The sequence below is a fragment of the Ranitomeya imitator genome, chromosome 5, assembly GCF_032444005.1.
Source record: "Ranitomeya imitator isolate aRanImi1 chromosome 5, aRanImi1.pri, whole genome shotgun sequence".
Classification (NCBI taxonomy): domain Eukaryota; kingdom Metazoa; phylum Chordata; class Amphibia; order Anura; family Dendrobatidae; genus Ranitomeya; species Ranitomeya imitator.
In genome coordinates this window covers 64,934,798-64,960,355 of record NC_091286.1, presented here as the reverse complement: position 1 = coordinate 64,960,355, position 25,558 = coordinate 64,934,798, and the positions used below count along the sequence as shown (strand labels likewise).

Genomic DNA, 25,558 nt, shown 5'->3' with positions numbered 1-25,558 from the left:
TAAACAAACTAAATCTACTTACAAGACTGGATTCTTCTTAGGAAATAGAGAAATGAGTCTTCTAGGAGAGAGGAGCATTTCTCAGTAATGCCTCGCATTGCTGTGATTTGGCACTTGAATCTGTTAGCCAAGGAGCTCAGTGATTAGATAAGAAAATAGGAACCACACAGGCCGAGATATTGCTGGCGGCTCAGCAGGCATATTCCTCTCCCAAACTTTGGATACTTTAATCTATAGGAATCTAACAGAACTGCCTAAAACAGTTTTACATTTCATTCCTGGAAGTATCACCTTTTTCTAAACTTAAAAGGGATAAGAAATGCGAAACAGGCTGTGTGGCTTTCCGACACTTACTATTCATTGACGCCTTTTGAACTCATCTGGTTTAAATGCGACGGATTAGCAAAGAAGCTTGCGGCAGCCGTGCAGATTACATTTTAAAAATACAAAATAATTAGGCCACAGGTGCTCGCCGTGAAAAGGCAAAACTTGCGAGGAAATCATATTTACACTGTTTTGACAGTGACAACGTTAGCTCGATGACAGCAATCACTAGATGAAGGGAGACGTGACAGTAGCTTGCACACTTCAAAAATTTCCTTCAACCAGCAGTATTTTCCTTAATTGTAACCTGTAACTAAGCCAACATAATCCGATCAGTGTGAACGTGCTACCGTAGTACTGTGACCCAGATGGATATGCCACCTGAATACAGGGAGCTTATTTACAGACAAAAGTTGTGGCTTAATTACAGTACAAGTTGTAATTACATATCCAACCTACTACACTACACATAAAGAGAACCTGTCATTTAACGCTATCCAATACTTGGGCAGCATGAAATTCAGGTCGGCTCCCTCTATAGAAAAAGCTAGGTTTTACTTTCTCTGTACATGGCTCGTTTTCCATCTCTATTTTCTCTAAAAAGAGTAAAACACCAATTACTGTAATGAATCTGAATTTCATGCTGCCCAAGATTCCTTTAATAAAAAGTTCTACTTAGACAAAATGATAATCTTCGGTAAATTGAACTTTGAATTGTCAAAATGTATCCAGTGAAAATTTGACAGATGTTTCCAAAAAGGTGGATGATTAAAAAAAAAAATGGCTGCCATCTTTCCCGAATTAAAAGCATTTTTGTTATGCTGTGATATGGGTGTGGGGAATGCATCAACATATTCTTTAAAAGATCTGTCTATTTAAAGTCTGGTACTGAATGTGAATCTGTATGACAGCACAAAGCATATGAAACAAGATATTCAGAGACATGGCCAGTTGTTACCCACTCTCACTTCTGTTTTACCATGTTGATTGCATTAATATTATATCTCCATCCCCCAATCTATTGACTTTTGGATGGAACATTTCTGAGCAAAACAAGTTCAGGCTAATAAGTCTTGAGTGCTTAAAGAGGTGTTCTCAAGCTTAAAAGTTATCCCTAACTTTCTGATTGCTGGGGGGAAACCGGTCTGATCATCGTGGCCCCCACCAATCCAGAGAACCGGGATCTCTGCAGATACTGGCTGCATAGAGCGGCAGTCGATTGTGCGTACTACCCAGCTATTCATTCTAATAGGGTTTACTTACACATACCTCTAATGGTGCCGCCGTTCATGGTCTCCTCATCTCGGCATGCTTCACATGTCACTCTCTGCAAGGAGAAACGTTACCCCTTAGATCCCTGTCAGATGCCTCTCACAGCCAAACCAGATCTCACACTTTGCACGGATAAGGGGCAGTACCCCAAAACACAGTGTCTGCAAATTGAGATTCTGGTTTTGGCTTTTATGCCAAGTCATGTGAGAAGGCTCGTTAAAGGGTCAACATTGACTTTTAGTATTGCTACTTCCAACAGGTGGCACTAGAGTTCTAGTCCGCTTCCTCTCTGAAGAGACAACCTGCATATTTCCTAGAGAAGCATTGTGACTTTAAGTCTCCTCATCTTGGCATGCTTAACAAGACACAGGAGAAAAGATACTTCTTACATCATGGTTACGATGTGGAATACGTTTTTTGGCATAGGCGTAAAAAAGGAAAAAAAAAAAAAAAAAAGGGAACCTGTGCTTACTGGCCCAAAATCTTTTGTCCATTCTTGATTACATGTACTCTACCTTAGTAAAACAAAGTTCTCTAGCAGAATGTTGAATGGTATCCTACTTGGTTCAAACAGCCGTCTCACTATCAGGGTTGTGGACACCTAGTGCTGAATTCATTCAGATCGGGGTTGTTCATGCTGGTGTTGATGAGGGGGCAAGCTGGAGTCAGACACACCTAATTCACGAAAAAGCTCACACCTATTCATAAATTAGTAGCATTGGACGAGCAGTCAGCACCTCTATGCCACAAATCCTACTCCATTTCCTGCTTGAGTAAGATTTGTGGGGTATCAAACAGTGCCGTTGGTCATGAATTTGATGAGCCGCAGTCACCATGGCCTTGTCCTGCCACAGCTCTGCTCATGTCAGCGGACCGGATAGAAAGTGGTTAGTGATGAGCGAGTGTACTCGTTGATTTGATTTTCCCGAGCACGCTCGGGTGACCTCTGAGTATTTATGACTGCTCGGAGCTTTAAATTTTCATGGCAGCTGAATGATTTCCAGCTACTAGCCAGCTTGATTACATGTGGGGATTCCCTAGCAACCAGGGAACCCCCACATGTACTCAGCCTGGCTAGTAGCTGTAAATCATTCAGCTACCTCAATGAAAACTAAATCTCCGAGCAGTCAAATACTCGGAGGTCACCCGAGCGTGCTCGGCAAAACCAGAGAAATGAGTACACTCGCTTATCACTAAAAGTGGTGTAAAGAGTTGTGCCTAAATTGAGACTTTTCAAAGCTTTTATGCTAGAATTCAGACATGAAACCATTGATGAATGGGTTTCTAAAAGTCTATTTTTAATACAATTGTTGAAGTAATAAAGGTCGATTGAAAAAAAACTAAGTCCGTTGCCTTTTTAATGTTCTTCCTTTCTACTGCATCTACTTTTTTATGACAAAATCAGCCTTCTCTAACCATCCTCCAAGTTCCTCTCTTCTAGCAGCATCACGACTACTCATGACCCCAGATTTCTTGGGGTGGTTTACTAAAAATGTGCCCTGCTTGATTGTTTAGGCCTAAAGGCATTTATCCTACCTACTAACCTTGAAAACATCCATGAAAAATAACTCAAGCACAAAAATCCGCTAGATAATTTTTCATTATTCTCATAGTATAAGGGTGGCTTCTCAGTTAATATAAAGTTTCTGTTTTATGTTTTACTGGAAATAACTTTTCCACTTAAAAGTTTCTTAGTAGCAAAGGTGGGAAACATGAAATTGCAGCAGTCTCATCTTTGAGTGTATGTGCCGACAATACAGATCTGGCAGCGCTTTGAACGCAGTGCATGTTAGCTGCATCCAAACGCAGTTGAATCCGCATGTGTTCACTGAACCAGGCAGATTCACCGTGTCCAATAGATTGTATGGGTGAAATTTCTCTTGATGAGACAAGCGTCTCTGCAAGATAAATTGACATGCTGCGGTTTGGAGAGACGTGCCGCATGTCCGTCTCACCAGGTGAGCCGCGGACGTCTGTGGATGCATAGTGGGCATGGGATTTCTTGAAGTTTCATCTACTATGCTGTCACATCTAGACGCTGCACAAGTACACAGCGTCCATCCTGCAGTGTTTACTGATAGTGACCCAGTCAATCACCAAAGAAAAAAATACAACAAATATACGGTAAATCTAAAGTGTTTGCTTCTGCTAAAAAGCCTTTTACACATATTTGGTCAAATTTTTGATCAAATTATTATTATGGGAATACAGGGAGGAAAGTATTAACATGAGGTTTCAAACTTGTCTACTTTGATCCATAAACCCCAACCTATACAAACAAAATATGAAAAAGTATGAGATTCCTTGTCTGAGCCCACAGCTAAGATTCATCCGTACAGATCAATTTGATCCTTTCTCCTTCTTAGACCACCAGAGTTTGAGTATTAAAGCATAAACCTCTCTAGACCACTAAAGATAATACCAGGGAATCATACATTTATGGTATTATATGTTAAAATGTTTTATGCAGAAGTGTCAACCTGATTTTTTTTTTTTTTAAATTACTGACAGCTAACATTTTTCAAAACCACAATGTATCATGTTGATTAATTCTACACTTCAAAACAATGATTTTGACAAAAGTAGCATTTACCGTGACCTGTACAATAATCCAATGCTGTCAAAATAATTTGCACAAGATTCGACTTAAAGAAAAAAATAGACACTTAAAAAAAAAAAAAAAAAAAAAATATGAAGAGAAAAATCCTTTCCCCCCCTCCAAACTACCCAGATAGCAGCAACCTTGGTGCTATATAATACATGTAAAAAGTTGGAAATTTGTGTATAACGGGGAGAGGTAAACCTCCATTGCAGAAACCAATAAATTTAGGATCTTCCCCTTATGTACAAATTCTGCATTTACATATTTATAATACAGCCAACTTATGGATTTTACCCAGGATGATCCCTTAACCCTGCTGTGGAACCATGGGGTCATATAGACCCCAGCGCTGAATAAATTGAAATATTTCTAAAACTGGTCAATCTCATTGACCTTCTATGTATTTTCAAGTAACATATTTCTGCTTAGGTTGATGATATTTTGAATTTGTTTTTCAATTTTGTTTCTAAGTTATTTTCAATTTCCTGTATTTGGGACACTCCTGACCCCATAGTACCTTTACTGTCTGACATTTTTTTAATATTTTCTGTTTATTCACAGGTTTTGTAATATAATTGCAAATAAAACGATGGCTAGACGAACTGCGATGACTCCTGATGAAATATTGGCAGCTTTGGATGCTTGTAGTGACATTGATACTGATAACGAAGGTAATTTGGAAGATCATTTGAGATGGGTCGAAAGTGATGCAGATCTTGATGCCGCATCGGATTCAGACAGTGAACAAAGTGCTATTCTGTTTGACACTGGCGATGATAATTGTCATTATATTTTTACTAAAATCCACACCGTTGCAGTTATTGTGCATTTTTATTACTGAATTTGAATACTTTAGTTGTTAGTAAAGCATTTTGGTATAAATTTCAGTTTGTGTTTGATGATGACAAATAAATCACTTCAAAGTTACGTTTGATTTCATAACTGTGTTCTGAAATGATGACAGAATACAACTTGATTATTCTGAACAGCCAGCATGTTCATTTTAATGAAATATGATGATTTTGAGCCTAGGGTCATATAGACCCCCATGGTACCAAAGCAGTGATTTTTTCATGGCTCCACAGCAGGGTTGATGGGGAACCAAAACTGAATTGTCAAAATAAAGAGTGAATTTTGCCAGTAATTCCATTGGGAAGCAAATCTTTTTTTTTTTTTTGGAGAAGAAACAGAACAGGTGGCAAGTGTTGAATGTGTTTTTGATGTACTTTATACCTCAAATACTGGTAAATGCACATCAAGAATGGGATTTGCCTACCCGAGCTACGGAAACATCCATTCTCCAAAATGCACATTAAAATGCAAACGGTACAACGTTTATAAAAAATACTGTACCTCGGGGTACTTTAACTTGAATGTTTTATGCATTTCTCTGAATCGGCTATATCTTCTGAAAACTGTCCAAGTTTCTTCTAAGACAATTATCTGCAGAAGACAAAAAGGTACAAATAGTACAAGCCCCCGTTATTAATACTGAATCCATAAGTAATATACAAGCGCAAAAGAGATTGTTGGGGCAACTTTTCTCAATGATTAGTAATTGAATAGATTAGAAAAACATGACCACATTCTATAAAAACCAAGAGCTAAAGGGCCCACGGGTTGGGTGTGGGACTGCTGCTTAGGTTCAATAAAGTTTAAAAGAACAATGACAGTCACTACCCGTGATTAGAGGACACTGTTTTAGGAAGACAACATTTTTGTCTAATCCATGACAACACATTAAAATGACTTCTTTTCAGATTTGGGTTCCCTGATATATCAGTGCTCCTTTGTGAGGCGGAGATCTATTAGTGTAACTCAGGTGAAGAAAATGTAAATTATTTCACAGAATCAATTAAAATTCGAAAGTGTGGATATTTAGCTGTAGAAGGAACCTGTTACTAGATTCATGGTGCCTAAGGGCAGTATGGATCAGAGTCTGGCTGCACGATCGCAGTCAGGTATATTTTTTCCTGAAACACTCCGATGTTTCAGAGAAAACACAGATCGAAGAGCCGCCCAAGGACAATAAGGAGAAACGTGACTAGTTCACCACCGCCCCTGGCTAGTTTCTCCCCACTCCACTCTAGGATATTTGGAAAGACTTTTTCGTTCCTGACCAGCATTTTAAATCTATGCTTTCTCTGAAACACCAAAGCATTTCTGAGAAAAACATAGCTGGCACCTAAATTTAACACCGAGCTGAAAGTGCTGGCTTGTCTGCCTAGTTTATTTGGTCTTAGCAGCCAATTTAAACTGCAGGTCGAGACTTCGGCTAGGGTCTCACGACCATATTTTCTCTAATCTGAGAAAATCGGACCGGTTTTAAGAATCAGACACTGATCTGTGTGATCCAGTTTTCTCGAATGAGGAGAAAATGGGAAAAAAAATCTCCAATCTGTCAGTCTCTGATAATTGCACCGCACTCAGATGTCATCCGAGTTGCAATGTTTTCCACGGATTCACTGACTTTCTATGGCTGAGTTCAATCCGAATAACAGCTGTAAATCATGCATGCTACAATTCTTCCTGCGACAGACTCTGTTCGAGGAAAAAAATCAGACATGTGCACGGCCCCATAGAATAATATTGGTACGAGTGTGATCTGATGTTTTGTCAAATTGCACTTGGATCAAAAACATGGTCGTCTGCACCTGCCTATCACCAGAAAAAAACGCTATTAACCCGCAGATATTGGGTTAGTCTGCAGATTAATAGAGTTATTAACCTACCAAGTGCCCACACTTAACTAAACGCTGTGGTGAGAAAATGAATGTTATTCCCTCCGGCAGCGTTTGGGCTTCAGCCATGATATTGGCGCCAGCACGGGTTCAGTCACCGCTCTGAGTATAGAGTATTCCATGACTGTCACTTGCTCTGCATTGGGGCTGGCTGTCAGTCAGTGCCAGGGGCGCGGTTAGAGCTATCGTAGTGTATTTTCAGACAGGTGACTGAACTCATTCCGGTGACTTGGGTAAGTTCATTTTCTCCCCGCAGAACTTGGCTAAGTGCGTGCACCAAGTAGATTAGTAATGCTATTAACCTGCTGATTAACCCCATATCTGCAAGTTAATGGCATTTTTCCTGATAACAGACTTCCTTTAAAGAGTGAGGTTATCTGCTCCCCTCCACCGGCTCACAAAGGAAGTTGTGTCTGGGCATGGGGGGAGCGGAGCACAGAAACTCACCAAGCACAGATCTTAGCTAGACCTGCAGTTCAAGTCAGCTAGTAAGATAGCATGAACTAGGCAGATAAGCCAGCACTTTCAGCATAGTGTTTAAGATATATGGAAGCAAAGTAAGGTAACAAAATATATTACAAAGTCAAATCAATGTGGGCGTGGCTTAGGCGCAGGTGATGTAGGTCGCAAAACGTGCAAGCTTTTGAGGTAACCATCTAACGCAACATATAATGCGACTTTTTTGAACACTTTTGCTTCCATTCATATTTACTTTTATTCAGAAACTTATTGTGCACATTTTGAGACATTATTTGCCTTAATCGGATAATCCTAGGATTGTTTATCCTGTTTGGAAGATGACAGACTTAAAATGGCGTCATCAAACAGCTTGTCCCTGTGAGTGACTCATTTTCTGAGGTAAAAAACTACAGGACTACAATTTTTCTTTTTAAACATTGTGTTTTTTTATTTTTTAAATACATTTGTGTGGATTAATGACATTTTTAAACAATTCTTTCTTTTAGTGCCTTTTTTCTGGTTTACTTGGTGTCTGTGAGGTCGCTATGATTACCTCAGTAACCCCTATTGCTCTTCTGAAGACATTGTGTTAATTTCTATTAATAACATCACTGGAGGTTTTTTTTTTTTTTTTGCGTTGCCCCTGGCCATCTGGGGGGGTTTTACCCTTTATTTTTTTTTAAATCAAATTTGTACCAGGCACATCATGTTTGAGGGCCCTGTCACAGCCTGTCATAAGCGCTGGTGGTCCGGCATTTATTTCCCTCAGTGACGTCACCGCTAATCGGGTGGTGTGACAGACTACCAAGAAACACCTCCCTGGACCTTCCTTAGATGTGCCCCTACCCAACCGTGTTTTTTTCGCCCCCTTTTGACTACGTTTGGATCTGGCACACCGGGGGTGAGGATTCTGTAAGGGTCCGCTCCAGGCGCCATCTTCCTTCATCTCAGTGACGTTACAGCTAATCGGGCGGTGTCACAAACCACAACAGAACACCTCCCTGGACCTTCCTTGGGTGTGCCTCTACCCTCCTGGGGGGGTTTGTCCCCTTTTAACTGTATTTGCACCTAGCACAACGGGGTGAAGCTTCTACCACGGACGGCTCCAGGCACCATCTTCATCCCCTTCAGTGATGTCATCGCTGCTTGCGATATTCTAGTAAGTGCTCAAATTGCTTCGGAACAACTTCAGAAGACTTCCTTGGGGTTGCCCCTTGTGAACCGGGGGGTCTGGGATCTATTTTGCTTCGGTTTTCATTGGGCACACCGCCTGGGAAGATCCTGTCAAGGACCGTTGTTTCCATCTACAGAAGATTACAGCTGCTCTGTCTTTGCATAATATTGACTGATTGCTTGCTTGGTTTCATTGAGGGTGGGGAAGGGGTGGTCATTTTTATTGCCTGAACAGGTCTTTTTGGTACATTTCTTTTAGAAGTTACTTTTAATAAAGTGGGAGTTGGTTGTGATTAATATAATAATTATAAAATGTATATAAAAATAATAGAATAACTGAATATATTAAATACAATACAGATCAAATTAATACACAAATAATTAATAATAATAATTATATAAAGCTTGTAATCGATGTGAATACTTTTCTGCCCAATGTTGACAGAAGTATTCTAGGAGTGATACCTTTATTGGCTAACCAGAAAATAATATGTTTGCAAGCTTTCAGAGCACAAAGCCTTTGTGCTCTGAAAGCTTGCAAACATTATTTTCTGGTTAGCCAATAAAGGTATCACTCCTAGAATACTTCTGTCATCATTGGGCAGAAAAGTATTCACATCGATATTTCTGGCTAATACGGTACCACAATACAATTTGCTATTGTACATCATAAAGCTTATAACAAATTTGTTTTGTATATTTATATATCTACCTATTTACATATTAGGTATTGTGTTGCTTTGGTTGGCACTTGCTCCCTCGGTTCTCCTTTTGGGGGTGGGGCTGTAATTGCCTAGTCATTTTGTACTCATCTGAGCACATTGGGGTGGGACCTTGTCTGGCTAAATCTTCCGCTTCTTCTAAAGCTCAAAAACAAAATAAAGACCCACAGGCTAATCGTGGTTCTTCAAGGGACTCGGTTAATTTGCCAAGTCCAGTTAAGTCTCGTTCTCTTATTGAGAGAGAGCTCTCACAGTCCTCTATAAAGGCCCACTCTCATTCCGCGTCCACGCCTAAAGCTTGCTTAGCAGAGCTTGGTGTGGAACTTCCCTCTTCACTCATTCCTACTGAGACCATGGATCTCTCTTCCTCTTCAAAGAGGAAGGGTTCCTTGAGTTGGGGGGAACGCGGTCCTCCATTACCAACTCTTCGGAAGAGGACTCTACTAATTACTCTCCCAATACTAGTTTAAAAAAAGTCTAAGCCAAGGACCAAGGAACCATCTAGGTCTTCCCTGTCTTGTACCTTTCATGATGCGACGTCGCTTGAGGCATGTATGAATACTCTGGTTGATAAACTTAGCGCCAGATTGTGTCTTCATATGGACAACCAGACAAAAATATTTCAGGGGACTCTCGAGTTTTTAACTTCTCAGTTGGATAACCATGAAGTTAGACTGGGAGAATTGGAAAAGACACATGCACTGTCCCTAAAGGAAGAGTCTGACTAAGTCAGATATTAGTCAGTTGAAGCTTAAGTTGGCAGATCCAGAGGACAGATCCCGTCGTAACAACATTAAAATAGAGGTATATCTGAAGATATCTCGCCCATTAAGCTTCCTGAGTTTGTTAAGGGGATTTTTAGGAAGATGATTCCCAATCTTTCAGATACGGATCTCATTATAGATCATATCCATAGTCTTCCTAAGCCTCCTTCTGTCCCTAAAGACCTCCCTAGAGATGTTATCATAAAAATTCACTTTTATCATATTAAAGAGAAAATACAAAACCTGGTCACAATTAAAAGAGGATTGCTGGAACCCTATCATCATCTTAAGTTGTTTGCTGACCTGTCCAAAGCAACTATTGAGGGTCGGAGGCACTTTAGATCACTCACCTCCATTCTGAGAAAGGCCTTCCTTACAAGTGGGGTTTTCCTCTGAGGCTCATCTTTAATTGTAGGGGGAAAAATTCAGTTTTTCTTACACCTGAGGAGGGTCTCCTATTTTTGAAATCCCACGGTGTTATTTCTTCCATACCTGCATCTATTTCCACAGGTCCAGGCCATGTCACTTGAGCTCAATGTGTCATTTTTTGATTTGCGTACCTGGGTTTTCTAATATTGTATGATATTGTGCTTCTACTATTCATTTGTTTATTCTTAAATTTTTGTTATTGGTACTAATGAGGGTCTACTTGACCTTGCGCTGCACTGATTTTTTCCCCCCGGTACAAGAAGTAGAGCCATTTTCTTGGTTTCCCTCTAGTGCTCTAGTACTGTAAAGTTTAAAGTTTGTACTTTTCTTTGTCTATTTAGTCTTGGTAGTGATTTCTTTTTCTTACTTTCCAGCCGGTGATTGCCTACTAAAGCCAAAATTTTCTTTCTTTTTTATCTCATGGTGCTTACTTTGGTTACCTATAATGCAAGGGGTCTTAATAGCCCGAATAGACGTTTTTCCTTTCAGAGGGAAATTAATAAATCTGTTGCGGATTTGGTGTGCCTGCAAGAGACTAAATTTAACATGCATAATCATCCTGCATTTGCCCTAAAAAATTACCCACATGTTTTTGAAGCCTCTGGTCCCTCTAAAGGGGCAGGCGTTATGACCCTGATCAGAGACTCCTTGTCGTTTGAACTATTGGAGGAATTGGTTGATGTGAATGGTCATTTTCATGTCATTGTTTGCAAGTTAAATTCCCAAATTTACACAACTGTAAATATTTATGCTCCGAATAGGGGTCAAATTGTAAATATTTATGCTCCGAATAGGGGTCAAATTAAATTTTTAGATAAGTTGCTTAAAAAAATTGAACCACTTAAAAAAGGCATTCTTTTACTTTTAGGAGACTAATTTGGTCCCTGATAATATACTTGATGCCTCATCCTCAAATAGGCTAAACTTCCCCTCCTTAAATAATTGGCTTTTTACTCACAAACTTTATGACATCTTTAGATGTTTAAACTCCACTTCAAGGGAATACACGTATTTTTCTGACTCCCATTTATCAGCTTCTCGCATTGATCTGATATTATCAACTGTGTTCTCCCTCCCTAGATTTTTCTCTATATCCATTGGTAATAAATCCATTTCGGATCATGCCCCTGTCATTGCCAAATTGATTGAAGGTCACTATTAACCCCTTCCAGACCTGTGACACAGCGTATGCATCATGAAAGTCAGTGCCAATCCGACCTGTGACGCATATGCTGTGTCACAGAATGATCGCGTCCCTGCAGATCCGGTGAAAGGGTTAACTCCCATTTCACCCGATCTGCAGGGACAGGGGGAGTGGTAGTTTAGCCCAGGGGGGGGGGGGTGAACCCCCCCCGTGGCTACGATCGCTCTGATTGGCTGTTGAAAGTGAAACTGCCAATCAGAGCGATTTGTAATATTTCACCTAAAAAACTGGTGAAATATTACAATCCAGCCATGGCCGATGCTGCAATATCATCGGCCATGGCTGGAAACACTTTTGTGCCCCCACCCATGGCCCCCCCCAGCCCTCCGATCTGTGCTCCGCTCCCCCATCCTCCTGTCCGCGCCCCCGTGCTCCAATCCCGCCCCCGTGCTCCAATCCACCCCCCCGCACACCGATCCACCCCCCCATGCTCCGATCCACCCCCCCGTGCCCTGATCTCCCCCCCCTTATACTTACCTAGCCTCCCGGGGTCCGTCCGTCTTCTTTCCTGGGCGCCGCCATGTTCCAAAATGGCGGGCGCATGCGCAGTGCGCCCGCCGAATCTGCCGGCCGGCAGATTCGTTCCAATGTGAAGTTTGATCACTGTGATAAAACCTATCTCAGTGATCAAAATAAAAAAAACAGTAAATGACCCCCCCCTTGTCCCCCATAGGTAGGGACAATAATAAAATAAAGATTTTTTTTTTCCCACTAAGGTTGGAGTTAGAACTAGGGTTAGGGTTAGGAGTAGGGTTAGGGGTAGGGTTAGGGTACGGTATGTGCACACGTATTCTGGTCCTCTGCGGATTTTTCCGCAGCGGATTTGATAAATTCGCAGTGCTAAACCACTGTGGATTTATCGAGTATTTACCGTGGTTTTTCTGCGCATTTCACTGCGGTTTTACAACTGCGATTTTCTATTGGAGCAGTTGTAAAACCGCTGCGGAATCCGCAGAAAGAAGTGACATGCTGCGGAATGTAAACCCCTGCGTTTCCGTGCAGTTTTTCCACAGCATGTGTACAGCGTTTTTTGTTTCCCATAGGTCTACATTGAAATGTAAACTCATGGGAAACTGCTGCGGATCCGCAGCGTTTTCCGCAGCGTGTGCACATACCTTTAGAATTAGGCTATGTGCACACGGTGCGGATTTGGCTGCGGATCCGCAGCAGTGTTCCATCAGGTTTACAGTACCATGTAAACATATGGAAAACCAAATCCGCTGTGCCCATGGTGCGGAAAATACTGTGCGAAAATGCTGCGTTGTATTTTCCGCAGCATGTCAATTCTTTGTGCGGATTCTGCAGCGTTTTACACCTGATCCTCAATAGGAATCCGCAGGTGAAATCCTCACAAAAAACACTGGAAATCCGCGGTAAATCCGCAGGTAAAACGTAGTGCCTTTTACCTGTGGATTTTTCAAAAATGGTGCGGAAAAATCTCACACGAATCCGCAACGTGGGCACATAGCCTTAGGGTTAGGGTTGGAATTAGGGTTGTGGTTAGGGGTGTGTTGGGGTTAGGGTTGTGGTTAGGGTTACGGTTACAGTTGGGATTAGGGTTAGGGGTGTATTGGGGTTAGTGTTGGAGGTAGAATTGAGGGGTTTCCACTGTTTAGGCACATCAGGGTGTCTCCAAACGCAACATGGCGCCACCATTGATTCCAGCCAATCTTTTATTCAAAAAGTCAAATGGTGCTCCCTCACTTCCGAGCCCTGACGTGCGCCCAAACAGTGGTTTACCCCCACATATGGGGTACCAGCATAGTCAGGACAAACTGCGCAACAATTACTGGGGTCCAATTTCTCCTGTTACCCTTGAGAAAATTAAAAATTGCTTGCTAAAACATCAATTTTGAGGAAAGAAAAATGATTTTTTATTTTGACGGCTCTGCGTTGTAAACGTCTGTGAAGCACTTGGGGGTTCAAAGTGCTCACCACATATCTAGATAAGTTCCTTGGGGGGCCTAGTTTCCAAAATGGGGTCACTTGTGGGGGGTTTCTACTGTTCAGGCACAACAGGGGCTCTGCAAACGCAACGTGACGCCCGCAGACCATTCCATCAAAGTCTGCATTTCAAAACTTCACTACTTCACTTCCGAGCCCCGGCATGTGCCCAAACAGTAGTTTACCCCCACATATGGGGTATCACCGTACTCAGGAGAAACTGGACAACAAATATTGGGGTCAAATTTCTCCTGTTACCCTTGGGAAAATAAAAAATTGCGGGCTAAAAAATGATTTTTGAGAAAATAATTTTTTTTTTTTATTTTCATGGCTCTGCGTTGTAAACGTCTGTGAAGCACTTGGGGGTTCAAAGTGTTCACCACATATCTAGATAAGTTCCTTGGGGGGTCTAGTTTCCAAAATGGGGTCACTTGTGGGGGAGCTCCAATGCATAGGCACACAGGGGCTCTCCAAACGCGACATGGTGTCCGCTAACAGTTGGAGCTAATTTTCCATTCAAAAAGTCAAAAGGCGCGCCTTCCCTTCCGAGCCCTGCCGTGTGCCCAAACAGTGGTTTACCCCACATATGAGGTATCTGCGTACTCGGGAGAAATTGACCAACAAATTTTAGGATCCATTTTATCCTACTGCCCATGTAAAAATGAAAAAATTGAGGCGAAAAGAAATTTTTTGTGAAAAAAAAGTACTTTTTCATTTTTATGGATCAATTTGTGAAGCACCTGAGGGTTTAAAGTGCTCACTAGGCATCTAGATAAGTTCCTTGGGGGGTCCAGTTTCCAAAATGGGGTCACTTGTGGGGGAGCTCCAATGTTTAGGCACACAGGGTCTCTCCAAACGCGACATGGTGTCCGCTAACGATGGAGATAATTTTTCATTCAAAAAGTCAAATGGCGCTCCTTCCCTTCCGAGCTTTACCATGTGCCCAAACAGTGGTTTACCCCCACATGTGAGGTATCGGTGTACTCAGGAGAAATTGCCCAACAAATTTTAGGATCCATTTTATCCTGTTGCCCATGTGAAAATGAAAAAATTGAGGCTAAAAGATTTTTTTTGTGAAAAAAAAGTACTTTTTCATATTTACGGATCAATTTGTGAAGCACCTGGGGGTTTAAAGTGCTCACTATGCATCTAGATAAGTTCCTTGGGGCGTTTAGTTTCCAAAATGGGGTCACTTGTGGGGGAGCTCCAATTTTTAGGCACACGGGGGCTCTCCAAATGTGACATGGTGTCCGCTAAAGAGTGCAGCCAATTTTTCATTCAAAAAGTCAAATGGCGCTCCTTCCCTTCCAAGCCCTGCCGTGCGCCCAAACAGTGGTTTACCCCCACATATGAGGTATCGGCGTACTCAGGACAAATTGGACAACACCTTTCGTGGTTCAGTTTCTCCTTTTACCATTGGGAAAATAAAAAAAATTGTTGCTAAAAGATCATTTTTGTGACTAAAAAGTTAAATGTTCATTTTTTCCTTCCATGTTGCTTCTGCTGCTGTGAAGCACCTGAAGGGTTAATAAACTTCTTGAATGTGGTTTTGTGCACCTTGAGGGGTGCAGTTTTTAGAATGGTGTCACTTTTGGGTATTTTCAGCCATATAGACCCCTCAATCTGACTTCAAATGTGAGGTGGTCCCTAAAAAAAATGGTTTTGTAAATTTCGTTGTAAAAATGAGAAATCGTTGGTCAAATTTTAACCCTTATAACTTCCTAGCAAAAAAAAATTTTGTTTCCAAAATTGTGCTGATGTAAAGTATACATGTGGGAAATGTTATTTATTAACTATTTTGTGTCACATAACTCTCTGGTTTAACAGAATAAAAATTCAAAATGTGAAAATTGCGAAATTTTTGCCAAATTTCCGTTTTTATCACAAATAAACACAGAATTTATTGACCTAAATTTACCACTAACATGAAGCCCAATATGTCACGAAAAAACAATCTCAGAACCGCTAGGATCCGTTGAAGCATTCCTGAGTTATTACCTCATAAAGGGACACTGGTCAGAATTGCAAAAAACAGCAAGGTCTTTAAGGTCAAAATAGGCTGGGTCATGAAGGGGTTAATAATCCACTATTGTGGAAGTATAATGCTTCTATTTTTCAAAATCCTACATACTATGAGGAAATTTCTAGATCTCTTAACCTTTATTTTTCTGAGAATGTGCATGACCCTTCCAAGCCATTCCTCCAGTTGAACGCGCACAAGGCGGTTCTACGTGGCACTCTCATTCATATTTCCTCCCGTATTAAAAATTTTAACCGCCAAAAAATTAAATGTTTACAAGCATTGATTAAAGAGGAGGAGTTGGAGCTGGCATTGGCCAATAGCCCAACCCATTGTTCCAAAACTTTGACTGATTTATCCCATCTTAGGAATGAATTGAGGGCCACAATTTTTTCATTTTATGACTCTGCGGTCAAACAATCAAAACTCAATCATTATATGTCCTTTAACAAGCCCACTCGTTTTATGTTCAATAAAATTAAAAAGGTTAGAATATGTAACCGAATCGACAAGATAATTTCTCCTTAGGGCATTTCTCTCATCCACCCACAGGACATTGCAAATGAATTTGCACAATATTTCGATCAATTATATAATTTGCGGTCTGATCCCTCTCTTCCCATTCCAGGTGCGAGATCTATTGATTACTTTTTGTCTTCTGTCAATCTTCCCCAACTTGATTCCAGTAGTCCTGATCAAATACTTAATTACCGTCCCATTTCATTAGTTAATACTGATCTCAAAATTTATTCCAACGTCTTAGCTAACCGCCTTTACCTTATTTTGCCCAAATTAATTTCCACGGACCAGATTGGATTTATCAAGCATCGGCAATCCATTGAAGGTACCAGGAGGCTGATAAATATTATTAAATTAATTAATTCCCAAAAAATTAACTCCACTTTAATTTCCCTTGATGCAGAGAAAGCATTTGATCCCTTAAATTGGACTTTACTCAAATGTTCCCTACAAAAATTTGGCTTTGATTTGGATTTTATAAATAAAATGATGGCTTTATATTCCGATCCTCAGGCAAAAATTTATATTAACAATCACTTTTCTTCCCCATTTCCTATCTTTAATGGTACTCGGCAGGGTTGCCCCCTTTCTCCACTGCTTTTTGCCCTTGCCATAGAGCCATTAGCCCAGCTCATTAGAGATAATCCCTCCATAGAGGGAGTTCGCACGGATCGTAAGGAATTTAAAATCAGTTTATATGCTGATGATATTCTCCTGGCCCTTACAAATGCTTGTCATTCTATTCCACATTTGCAAACCCTTCTTAAAAAGGTTTCATTTTTTTTCATATTTTAAAATAAATAAGTCCAAGTCGAAAAATTTTCAATTTAATCTCACGGATTCTCAAATCCGGAGTATAAATGATATTTCGCCCTGGAGTTGGGCGGAGAGGGATATTGTTTATTTGGGTCTGAGGTTTTCTAGAAACCTTAGCTCCTTGATTCCCAGCAATTTGGATTCTCTTATTGCTTCCATTTCTAAAGAGCTTGGTTTGTATGATGATAAAGTGTTATCATGGTGGGAAAAATGCCTTATTGTAAAACCAATAATTCTTCCCAAGATTCTCTATGTCTTCAGGTCTCTTCCTTTACTTGTTTCTACTTCCTATTTGACCAGTTTGCAGGCACACATCAATCTGTTGATCGGTTGCTTGAGGCAACAAGAGAGCTCGTATAGCCTCTAGTCAACTGTATAAACATAAATTGCGTGGAGGTATGGGTTTTCCTAATGTTTCGGCCTATTATTTCTCTAATTAAACAGAGTCTATATTGGTGGTCTGCAGATCATACACCTTCATGGCTGGAATTGGAATTATACTTTAATAGAAATTCTCCACCTTGTAATATTATTATGAATTTATTCACCTCTAAGTCTTTGCTTCGGTCTGATCATTTGATTTTTGTAGCTGTTCTTGTAGCATGGCGGAAATTTCTCAAAATTAAAAGCGGTTTTGCCAAGATGGAGCTTATGCTGAGACTTCCCCTCTCTTTTTGGCTACTGTTTTCTCGTTTGATCTGCATTCAAATTGGGCTGACTGGGGAATCTCTAAACTACATGACATCTTTGATGGTAACAAGTTTGTGTCAGTTACCCACCTTAAAGATAGGTTTGGTGTTCCCTCATCGGCTTTTATGCAGTTTATTATTTTAAAGCATTTTTTGAGGCCACTGGTGACACGTCGCCCTCCTCCAGCAATTAATATTTTATGCAACTCCGGTCATAGCATATTTTGGTCTACTCAATATATCTACCAGTATTTTAATAATGATTTCAAAATTATAAAATCCCCATACATGAGCAAATGGGAATCTACTTTGAATCTTTCTGTAGCTCTAGATGATTGGGAACTGGCCATGTCGTTGACTTATTCTGCTACGATGTCCATGGCTCTTCAGGAGTCTTATTTTAAGCTTATCTCTAGGTGGTATTATTCACCGTCTCGCTTAGCATTTATTAATCCTTCCAATTCCCCTCTCTGCTGGAAAGATTGTGGACATTATGGTAGCCTTTTCCATTTGTTTTGGTTTTGTCCACGTATTAGACCTTTTTGGGATGAAATCTCTTCTCTTATGTCTATTATATTAAAACGTTCGGATTTTTCTCTGTCTCCTCAGTTGGTCCTGCTCTCGTTGAATGCAGATCAATTGACTCCACCTTTTAGGAAACTTGTTATACATATGCTTTTAGTTTCTAAGAATGCAATTGGTTTTTTAGGAAATCTTCTAAAGTACCCTCTTCACAAGGAATTATTGACAAACTGGCTTTGCATAAATCCTATGAACAAAAATTGGCGTTACTGAATGGCTGCTTTCCTTCCTTTTTGAAAAAATGGTCTCGCTGGCTGGAAATATTTCCTTAAGAATTTACTGTATTTATTGTTTTGCTATTTTATTTTATTCTAATTTTACTTTTATGCTTCATGAATGTTTCATGTCATTGCATTTATGTTAACCTTGCTCTCTCTATGTCTTGTTTTGGTTGAAAATGTTAATAAATTGCACCCTACACAGCTAATGCAAATACTTTATCACCATTTAGTATAAGTCACAACCGATACCGACAGCACACCCAATGCACGTGTGCACATTAAAAAGATAAATGTTCCAAGGTGCTGGGCAATTAGATTGTCACTCACAGGCCACAGAAAAAAGTGGTCCCACAAATATACTATTGCCGGGTGGGGTTATAATACAAGGATTCTCAATACACAATAGTTACCCCACTAAGTCCTCCTCAGCGATCCACAAATATCTCTTGCCCAGCCCTAGTGCCGACACCTATAGAGGCAATCCTAAGCCAGCAGGCACGTCATGTCAAATCAGTAAAGCTGTGTGGGTGCCAAGACCCACGCGTATCGACGCTCAAGGCGTCTTCCTCAAGGTCTGTGTGTGTGCCTTTGCCTTAACAAAATGGTACCAGCGCATGCACAGTAGCATCTACTGGCAAGCGATGCTCTCAATCGGTGCCAGTGGGTGGGGCTTGCGCAGATTAAGAGCATTGACATCGCTTACGGATAAATGCTACTGCGCATGTGCCGGCACCGTTTTGTTGGAGCATAAAAAAAACTTTGCTCCAGCAAAACAGTGCCAGCAGCGGCACATGCACATCATCATCTATAATCAAGCGATAAATGCTACTGTGCAGGTGCCGCCTTTGGCGCCATTTTGCTCGAGTTAAAGGTAACCCGTCACCCCCAAAATGGAAGTTGAGCTAAGCCCACCGGCATCAGGGGCTTATCTACAGCATTCTGGAATGCTGTAGATAAGCCCCTGATGTATCCTGAAAGATGAGTTAAAGATGTTAGATTATACTCACCTAGGGGCGTTCCTGCTGCGGTCCGGTCCGATGGGTGTCGTGGTCCGGTTCGGGGCCTCCCATCTTCATAGGATGAAGTCCTCTTCTTGTCTTCACGCTGCGGCTCCAGCACAGGCGTACTTTGTCTGCCCTGTTGAGGCACAGCAAAGTACTGCAGTGCACAGGCGCCGGGAAAGGTCAGAGAGGCCTGGCACCTGTGCACTGCAGTACTTTGCTCTGCCCTCAACAGGGCAGGCAAAGTACACCTGCGCCGGAGCCGCAAGGTGAAGACAAGAAGATGGGAGGCCCCGGACCGCGACGCCCATCAGATCAGTGCGCCCACCCACCCAAGTGAGTAATAATAATAATAATTTTTATTTATATAGCGCCAACATATTCCGCAGCACTTTACAACTTATAGAGGGGACTTGTACAGACAATTACAGCATAACAGAGATCACAGTTCAAAACCGATACCAGGAGGAATGAGGGCCCTGCTCGCAAGGTTACAAACTATGAGGAAAAGGGGAGACACGAGAGGTGGATGGTAACAATTGCTTTAGTTATTCAGACCAGCCATAGTATAAGGCTCGGGTGTTCATGTAAAGCTGCATGAACCAGTTAACTGCCTAAGTACGTAGCAGTACAGACACAGAGGGCTAATAACTGCATAAAGTGTATGAGAACATGATGCGAGGAACCTGATTATGTTGTTTTTTTTTTTTTTTGTTTTTTTTTTTTAAATAGGCCACACAGGGATAGTTAGGTTAATGCATTGAGGCGTTAGGCCAGTCTGAACAAATTAGTTTTTAGGGCATGCTTAAAACTGTGGGGATTGGGGATTAATCGTACTAACCTAGGTAGTGCATTCCAAAGAATCGGCGCAGCACGTGTAAAGTCTTGGAGACGGGAGTGGGAGGTTCTGATTATTGAGGATGCTAACCTCAGGTCATTAGTGGAGCGGAGTGCACTCGGTATAATCTAACCTCTTTTTCTCATCTTTCAGGTTACATCGGGGGTTTATCTACAGCATTACAGAATGCTGTAGATAAGCCCCGGATGGCGGTGGGCTTAGCTCAACTTCCATTTTGGGGGTGACAGGTTCCCTTTAATTTTTTTTGTAAAGACAATATAAACTGCACATGTAAAGTATAACAGACAGGTCACTGAAAGTTCAGTGACCTGTCATTTAAGCCCACAAGGATTAAGATGAGGCCAGAGCACCAAAGACACCCCTCCCCCCGCACGGAGAACTAGAATCTCATTAACTGAAAACAAAGATTTAACAACCACAAGATGGATTTTTTCAGCCCAGTTATTTTAATCAGTGTAACAGTGCCAACCTGACAATGCCTGTAGTTTACGCAGCAAAATCCTGATGACCGGTTCACTTTAACAAAACGTTAAGTTACTCTTTAAATGGAACCTTTCAGGTTGTATATCCAGTCTAATCTGTGGACATGATGGTAAAGAAAATAGATTTTTGTAGGAAAAGATGCAGTATAACTTGTAATTTATTAATTGAAATCCTTGGCGTTTGTATGTATAAGAGTCCTGTGGGCGGTCCGATCAGTGATTGACAGTAAGCTCTATATGCACAATCATACAGAAAATGCGGTGAATCACAGATTAGGACCATTCACTTTACTCTATGCATAAAAGCACCAAGGATTTCAATTAATAACATGCAAGGTTTACTGAAAATGTTCCCCTCAAAACATGCATATAAATCTGATAATCTCCTCCTTCTCTATAACCTCCTGTCTGCAGATCAGATACCATTTTCAACATGACAGGTTCCCTTCAACACAATGGGGATCAGTATGCCACTCAACCAATAATTTATGTTATTAGTTACATGACCAGACTAGAATAAAAGAAAATATATAAATAAGATTTTTTTTTTTTTTGGGGGGGGGAAATCTAGTAGTTATAATAAGTTTAAACTTTAAGAAGGTGTCTATCAACACAAGAAAGAAGACCACCACCACTTATTAGGGAGCTCTAAATATGTATTCGATGCAGGGCAGCAAGAAATGTTGTGTCTAACCTTTATACACTGCTCAAAAAAATTAAGTTTACACTTAATCACAATGTAACTCCAAGTCAATAACACTTCTGTGAAATCAACCTGTCCAGTTATGAAGCATCACTGATTGCGAATCAATTGGGCAAATGGAACAAAGCCTTTAGACTTGGAAAAGGGGCAAATTCTGTTTGAAGGTAAGATTACACGTTTTCTCTAAACATACAATATAATACAAAATTAAATACTAATTTATACAAAAATGATGATTTATAACGGTGAACACAACAGTTACAATTACCTTTATTTCAAACTCATAGTGTTCATCCTTTCCTTGTCCACAAAGAACATAGCGAGGTATTGTTATTTTCACTGGATCAGTTAGATCATCAGGATTTACACCTAGAGAGCGCGAAACCAACCGCTGCAGGGAAATAAAAGAGGACATTTATAAGTGTGAGCTGGACAAGGAAGAAAAAACAAGAATAAGAAATTTGAGTAAGATATTTATTTACACAAAAAAAATTCACTTTTTAATATAAATCACTACAAATAACCTAAAAAGACAATAAATCACATTTTTGGTCTACTGCAATAGCTAAATTTGCTATACCACCCACACAACCAGTATGTGCGAACAAAAACAATACTTACTTTGAGATTTAAGTTCCAGTTTGCATGCACTGTGATGTTGAAATAACTCGCACTTTATAAGGTTTTTCATGTTTTGTTTTTTTTTTTATAAAATTTTCATGTTTTGGGTTTCTGTTCCTCACCATTTACTGTATGTGCACACAAAGTCTTTTTAGCTGAGGGAAACTGAAGGTAAACTTTAAGTTTTGAGATTTTGAGAAGGATTTTAAGAGAGTTTTCAGATGGTTTCTGCGGTGAACTGCAATGATCTTACGGAGGTCAGGGCAGTTCATGGGCCGGCTCTCGCTACAGCGAGTCATTCTCCCCTGCTCTTCAGCATGAGGAGTCGCCTCAGGCCACCACCGTTCATGCTGATAAGCAAATGTTGCACAGATGGATTACGGCGTGGGACACTATGGATTCCTTCAATTTTGGATAGGTCAGAGATAGGTTTTTTTTTTGTTTTTTTTTTTTACAGGGGACAATGGCTTCAGGGGATTAGGTGTTGAGGCAAGTATAATGTGTTTTTTTATTTTATTCTTCATTTTACTCGATGTAGACAGTGGGAGCTGAATACAACTCAACATTGTCCCCTGCTCACAATGATCACAGAGAGATCAGGCGACAATTATGTGAGCAGTCTTCAGCACCCGGGGCATGAGAACAGCTTAAACTGTGCCGGCTTTTCTCAGGCGCCGGTATGTGCGATACTGATATGGCACACGGTTGCCACATGTATGACACACACATGGATATCTCCGGTACAGGTTTTTCCAGTACCGGAAATATCAGGACGTGTGAAGGAGGCCTAAGACAGGGTGGCATTGACGCAGCTTTTTGCTACTTTTCTTGCTGCATATTTCAGGATCCTAAAGTTCAGCTTTGCTTCTACCTTTCAAGCATATGCAATACAGGTTGCTAAGCCACCAATGCAAAGATGATGTGAAACCATAAAAGGTTTTTGGAAAACAGGGAAATTAGATTACAATATTTAGCAGAAAAAGTTTTTAAGGTTTGCAAAAATTACGATTCTGAACAAAAAAGCTGGCTTCATGTATGAAGTACAGCCATGAATTAAGGTTACACGAGTTCATGAATAACATGCACAATTGCAAGTGTAAAACAGTGGGAGAAGCTGAACTGGTTGGGTATTGTTTGCCTATCACATTGGGAGGGAATTGAGTTGGTAGTAGATTGTTTACTTTAACACACTGCTAGAGCACTGAGTTGGTACTACATTGCTCATTTTCACATATTGGTAGGGTACGGAGATGGTCGGGTATTGTTACCTTAAACACATCACTAAAATAAACCTGTGCCAATACTAGCAGCCATGTTCATGTGAGGACATCAAGACATTATGGTAAAATTTAAGTTTGGGGAAAATTAAGAAAATAAATGTGTTTCATATCCTGCTGTAATTTTTTTCCCCACCAAACACTGCAAAAACAGATAGCAGCATTTTTGCACTTACTTGTTGTTTTCTATGGGTGAAAAATGATGCAAAAACTGACATATTGCAGTTTTCAAAAAAGCAATTGAGTCAGAAAAAAACAAGCGATTTCTGAAATTTCACAGCTTTTGCTGGTACTGTAAAAAGCAGCTATAAAGTTTCATTTAGAAAACAGCCAAAATATGCAGCAAAAAACACAACATGTGAACATAGTGTAATAGTTGGAATAGAGCAATTGTAGCCAATGTGATTCATCCACTTTCAACATCTAAAATATTTTAGGTGATATCTGAGACAATAGACAGCTACATTATACCACACACTTAAGAGCCTCTTCAAATCTTAGAAAACATTTGAGTATCTTATTTTGAAGAAGTAGACTGTATAGCTGGCGGATCAAGAGCCTAATATGCCATTACAAAGTTGAACATCCAACTTTAAATAAGCATCAAAGGGGTATTCCCATCTCCCAAGATCCTATCCCTATATGTATTAGTGTATTAATAATATTAGCAAACAACTCCAATTAGAAATCTGGTATAGTTCTTCTGATTTGCCATGTCTCCTTCCTGATGTGCAGGCATTGCAGGACCATGGTTATGCCCACTGATATAGTGACAGTAAGCTAGTTGCTAGTGGTCGTAAGCCTAACCCGGACTATGGAGTCGGTAAGCCAAACCTCAGACCACAAAATTTCCCTGACCCCAGACTCCACAGCACTGATCACTACAGAGCATGTACATAAAGTGCAGCACAGATTCATCTCAACTACGACACCACAGCACTGGTCTCTACTGAGCATGTGCATAAAGTACAGAAGAGATTAATCTCAACTCCGACTCCACAGCACTGGTCTCTACTGAGCATGTGCATAAAGTGCAGAAGAGATTAATCTCAACTCCGACTCCACAGCACTGGTCTCTACTGAGCATGTACATAAAGTGCAGCACAGATTCATCTCAACTCTGACTGCACAGCACTGGTCACCACTGAGCATGTACATAAAGTGCAGCACAGATTCATCTCAACTCCGACTCTACAGCACTGGTCTCTACTGAGCATGTACATAAAGTGCAGCACAGATTCATCTCAGCTAAGCACCGAGATCCTTAGCTCAGGAACAGAACAGACATTTATAGGCCATTTCATAACTTTCCCAAATTCTTATGAAAAAAATTACAGCTCATACTGCATTGTACTACTGTACTCAATTTATTATATATTTTACTAGTTTGAGTCGGTCTGGTTTACACGTTTACACTGACTGACTTGAAGAGGCACTCTGAAAAATTGTGTCTTTGCCTCTGTTTGTATGGAACATCAGATAAAAGGTAGAGCAGGTTATTTTTTTGGGGCCATCTTCACAGGGTTTTTTTGTGTGTTTTTTTATGAGGACATCTGTTCCAAAATCTTCCTCAGAAATGGCTTGGAAAAAAAACAAGCATGGTAAATTCTTACATATCCTACTTTTATGGGAAATCGACTTTGATGCTCATACAAGGAGTATTTTGAGCAATGTTATGTCCTGAAGAGGTTTTGAATGATGCCTGGTGGAACAAAAAAAAAGTGCATGTCACTTCTTTGAAGTGGATTTGGATGCAGTCTGTGCCAAACTAGGCACTGTCCAATCAAAAGACAAAAAATTATAATAAATAAATGCTTCAGGGTCTCATGAAGCAGTGTTACTTGCTTACTTGACTATTGCTGACTTATCAGCTCCGTTCCCAATAATATCATGTTACTTGTATTATTATAAAAACTAATTCCAGCTCTCCCAGTTGCTCTATCCACCTGGGGCTCAGACACCGGCCTCGCCCTGGCCTCACTCACATCAAGGATAATGGAAAAAAAATTGGAGTCTGGCTGAACAGGGCTGGATTTTCCTTTTCTTTTTCAAAAGAAATTATAGTGCATACAAAAGAAATATGTACATGGTCGACATGACCCAGTCGATAAGTTTTGACTGCACTAAGCAGTCT

The 25,558-nt window shown here is 40.5% G+C and overlaps 1 protein-coding gene across 3 annotated transcripts in view; it reads right to left on the bottom strand.

Moving 5' to 3' along the window:
- KIF16B (kinesin family member 16B) overlaps positions 1-25,558 on the bottom strand; it is a 414,534-nt gene that overhangs the window by 80,417 nt on the left and 308,559 nt on the right. For all 3 annotated transcript variants that reach the window (XM_069768754.1, XM_069768753.1, XM_069768755.1), the window contains 2 exons: positions 21,795-21,917; positions 5,552-5,641 (listed from right to left, as the gene is read on the bottom strand). In XM_069768754.1, the coding sequence (XP_069624855.1) occupies positions 5,552-5,641; positions 21,795-21,917 (213 nt within the window). The remainder of the gene's footprint in view (positions 1-5,551; positions 5,642-21,794; positions 21,918-25,558) is intronic.